This window comes from Cyprinodon variegatus, unplaced genomic scaffold, assembly GCF_000732505.1.
Source record: "Cyprinodon variegatus isolate N-32 unplaced genomic scaffold, C_variegatus-1.0 Scaffold90, whole genome shotgun sequence".
NCBI lineage: Eukaryota > Metazoa > Chordata > Actinopteri > Cyprinodontiformes > Cyprinodontidae > Cyprinodon > Cyprinodon variegatus.
In genome coordinates this window covers 1,280,360-1,284,861 of record NW_015150543.1, presented here as the reverse complement: position 1 = coordinate 1,284,861, position 4,502 = coordinate 1,280,360, and the positions used below count along the sequence as shown (strand labels likewise).

The following is a 4,502-nucleotide window of genomic DNA, read 5'->3' as shown; positions in this document are numbered from 1 at the left end:
CACACACACACACACACACACACACACACACACACACACACACACACACACACACACACTCAAGTAATTAGAATGTTTGCAAAAAAGAACTAGAAAAAACAGCTTTTAAAAAAACCTGTAGCCAAACTGAAATGGTCAAAATGTTGAACGTTGGTAAAAGAATGCCTTTTTCACAAAGCATGTTAAACAAACTCAGACCCAAATTCTCAAAACTAAATAGAAAACTAAGGCTGAAAACTCTGAGTAATTTCAGTTGGAATCGAGCACGTGTGTGACTACTGTGGAAACCCATTATCTATGGAGCCCCGATTCGATCAGTCATTGTGACAACATGCAAGAGGAACTGCCTATTTCACAAGACTGAAACTCAGGATTGTAATGCAGAATAAAACATATTGGATAATGTGTTTGAAAGACAGGGCAACAGTAATACAGCTATATGCAATTTATAGATCAGTAAAACATGATTATTCCTGATCAAAATGACATTCCACATTTATCTGAGTTAGCTATTGATTGGGTAAGCTGTTTTGTGGAACAGGTTGAGACTAGATTTGCATCGGTCAGTAATCAGCAGTGTTTTGAAATTGGGTGATTTTCACATGATCGACCACGACTGGTTGGTGCCATTGAAGCTGCTTCAGCTACATCTAACTACTTGGTATCCTCCAGCAGTAAGGACCATTTGGTTTACACTCTAAATAGCTGGATTTACCTCCATCGTTCCAAGCTGAATTCGATACACAAATCACTGTATACCTTGAAGATCTGCTCTATATTTTAAGATATGCAAACCTTATAAGGTCAGGCCCTAAATGTAGAAAGAGCGCTAGAAATAACCCAATACAAAAGGATCACCTACAGCCAGTATGTCCCAAGTAGATCCTCGAGGCCTGCTGTGCTACAGGTTTTCAATGTTTCTCAGCATCAGCAAAGCCTTTTTATCAGCTATCAATGGAAATCAGCTGTGCTGAAGAAGGGAAACCTCTAAAGCCTGTAGGACGGTGCCCCTCGAGGACCACCTTTGGGCATACCTGCCTTATAATAAACAAGTTAAAAACAGCTAACAATAGGTAATCATAGGAAAATAAACCAAAGAAAGCACAAAATAAACAGCAAATTAATTGTCAAAACACGCACACAAAAGAAAAAAAAAACACTTCTAGATTTGTACAACCAAACTAACATTTAAGTATGTTTTTATAATCAAAATGTAAAAAGTTACATAAAAGCAGTTCAAAGTCAAAAAAATGTTTTACTTGCCTTTTTGTTTAATGTCATTCTAATATTTAACTGACCTTGATAACATATAAGTCCACTGAAAGGGGTACTCACAGAACCTCGATCTTAAGCATGTATACTCTTTCATCTTCGGTAACTTTTTCTGCAAAAATAAAATATTTCATAAACAAACTGTAAAAGTGAGAAACAAGGAAGAAAACTAGACCCCAGATCATCCAGCATTTAACTCAGCGAAACAATAGGAGAAACAATGCGGGGTAAATTACCATCTATGAGCTCAAGATTCAGGTCAAACATCTCACAGTCACTCTCCTCTTTCTTCGGCACAGCATAGTAAAGAGATACCATCTGGAGCACAAAACAAATTGATGAACATCAACAACCTTAAAGTTTGTGATTAGATTTACAAACATTTAATCATATAAATCTTCATACTGTCCAGATATAACCGATTGTGTGCATATTGACATGATCAATGTTTATTACATTTTCTTTAGATCTAACTTCATCAGGATGAAAAAAAACAAACTTTAAACAACAGCAAAAAACAACAACAAAGATCTGAATTATGAGTGAAAAGATTCGAATTTCATTTTAGACAAAAAACAAATTTTTGTTTACAATGAGAAATGACTGTTCTGTTGTAGACCACCTCTGTTAGTCCATAAAAAGCAAGGTGTACAGTTGTTGCCATTCAAACTTTCCCAACTTTCCTTGATGGGCCCATGGCTGGTCCATGGCTGGTCCCCCTCAATCTTTGTACTAAAATATTCTTTCTGTCATGATTTGTGGACATTAAGATCTAAAGAGAAGAACCTTCTCCTGGTCAGACCCTGTAATTCAGTGAAAGGTTGGAGTCTGAGTAAAAACATATGCACACCCAGGAGAAGGAGGGGATCACTCCAGGGGCTGGATGTTAGCTGCCACTAGACTGGTGCTTCATTGGGAAGGGCCATTTTGAATGGCTACTATTGTACTATAGAACATGGAGGATGAGAAATGGGTGTATACTTACATTAAACATTGCTTCTCCATTCCCTGTTACAGTGACTTTGACATTCCTATTAATACCATTGAACTGTTGGGAAAATGGAAAGTTGTTAAAAAGAAGAATGGAACATATAGAAATATTGAAGCATATTCAACACCATATAAGATTCACATAATAGAGAAAAATTTGGTACATTTTAAAAATTTTCAACAAAACATTTGAATTGTTCATCTTTAAAAAAGCGGTTTTGGATTTGATCAACCATAAAATGGGCAATATTAGCGGTTATTAGTTCCATAGAATAGTTTCAGACTGTCTCCTCTACCTTCTAGTAGTTTTGTTATAGCTTATAACAGGCGGTTCTTAAAGTTTAGTTTTTTATAATTTACCAACTTTATACTTTTTACATTTACTTTATTTACAGTGTACCTTCCATTTTTTTAAGCTGCGTCTAAAAGCTTTACTGGGAATGAATTCCACGTTTCAGTCATATGAATTTAAAATTTCTTGAAAGAAAACTCCGTTGTCAGGATATGCGATGTTTTTGTTTTTTATTTGTCTGATATAAGTGATAGAATAATAATAATGCATATTATTTATAGGCACCTTTCTGAACACAAGATCACCTTAGGCTATATTTCAGACATTACAATACAAGAAAACAGGCATATATTTAAAACATTAGAATTAATACAAATATGATTAAGGTGAAACAGTTAAAATAAGAAAATACAAATAAATTACAGAGAGTAAGAAAGATTTTAAAAAGGTGGTTTTAGAGCTTAGATTTAAAAAAGTGATAGCAAATTGTTAATCTGGTGGGGGTGAGTTCCAGAGAGGAGGGGCAGAGGGGCTAAAAGCTCTGCTCTCCATGGTAACAAGATGGTCAGAGCGAACAGTGAGATGAAGTGAAGGTAGGTAAATACGATCAAGTAAAATGATACGACTGGCATAAAATCAAATACAAACAGCATAAAAATGAAACAAGCCGCTCCCATCTAGGCGTAATGACAATGACACACAAAGTGTGCTTCTGATGTCTGCTCCGTAGCTTTGTTTTGGTCGCTGTAACCGCAGAAAATCCCGCTTCAGAAAGATAGGATGTTATAGATAGGATGAGTCTTAACCTGTGTCAAGATGCACCGACTGATGTAAAAAGAGAAGACTGGAGGCGGTTTATGTTATGAAAGTAGAAGTAGGCAGACTGGTAATATTACTGATGAGAGGAAAAGGAAAAAGTGCTGTAAAGGGTAATGCTGGGAGAGATAGAGCTGAGTGTCATCCAACTCTATTAAAATGTATATGAGACTTCCGATGTATGTGGCCGAGGTGGAGGATGTAGATGTTAACAATGGGAGGCCAGGACAGAGCCCTGGGGAACACCTAAGGTAGCAGAGATAAGATGGGAATTAAATTATTTTAAATTAATGAACTGAGTGAAGCCTCAAAGGTATGAACAAAACCAGTTCAAAGGTATATTTCTGGTGCCATTAGAACTATATCTCTTATCTGGTATATGGAGGATCCATTTATATACAATAGATGAAGAACTACTATAATGATGTTAAAATTACACATATAGTGTATGTACATCATCCAATGCTGTGGGGAAAAACGAAATTACCTTAGGATTAGGATTCATTCTTTGATATCAACTGTCTGAGCCTTCTGGGAAGTAGGAAGCACAAACTGAAGCCATTGTATGGGACTGATAACCACTAATAACGTCCATTTCCAAAGTAACTAAAAACCAAACCAAAAGCTGTTGCCCTATATGCTGCTGTAAAAAGAAAATGTACTAATTTATCAATAATACATAATTTCTTTAAAGCAAAACTCAACACAATAAAAATGTCCAGACCATGATTCAATGAGCAACGCATTTTTTTAAACACAACATGTACTTTCAGTATATCTGGGATAGCTCTGCAGTAATTTTTAGAAATGGCAGATTATTGCATGATACTTAGGGGCAGCCAGTGTTGGCCTTTTAACTAAAGACAAAGAGTTATACAGTAGGTACTATTTTATTTTCCAAAAAAGTAACTGGTTACTATGCAAAGTAGCTATGCAGTTACGTTTTATCAATATTCATCTAAAATCTAGAGGAATCTGGATGATTTCCTTGTTATCAGAACTCATTGGAACCCAAAAGTTAATTGCCAAATATAGAAAGTTTCATATGAGTTAAAAAAATAAATATTTAATAAATAATCATCAATAAAGTATATAACAAAAAAATTTACATTTGAAAACACTATATATTATA

The 4,502-nt window shown here is 35.2% G+C and overlaps 1 protein-coding gene across 1 annotated transcript in view; it reads right to left on the bottom strand.

Moving 5' to 3' along the window:
• LOC107084014 (complement C3-like) overlaps positions 1-4,502 on the bottom strand; it is an 84,236-nt gene that overhangs the window by 7,158 nt on the left and 72,576 nt on the right. The window contains exons 29-31 of the mRNA XM_015373641.1: positions 2,258-2,320; positions 1,509-1,590; positions 1,336-1,384 (exon numbers count right to left, since the gene is read on the bottom strand). Coding sequence (XP_015229127.1) covers positions 1,336-1,384; positions 1,509-1,590; positions 2,258-2,320 — 194 coding nt within the window. The remainder of the gene's footprint in view (positions 1-1,335; positions 1,385-1,508; positions 1,591-2,257; positions 2,321-4,502) is intronic.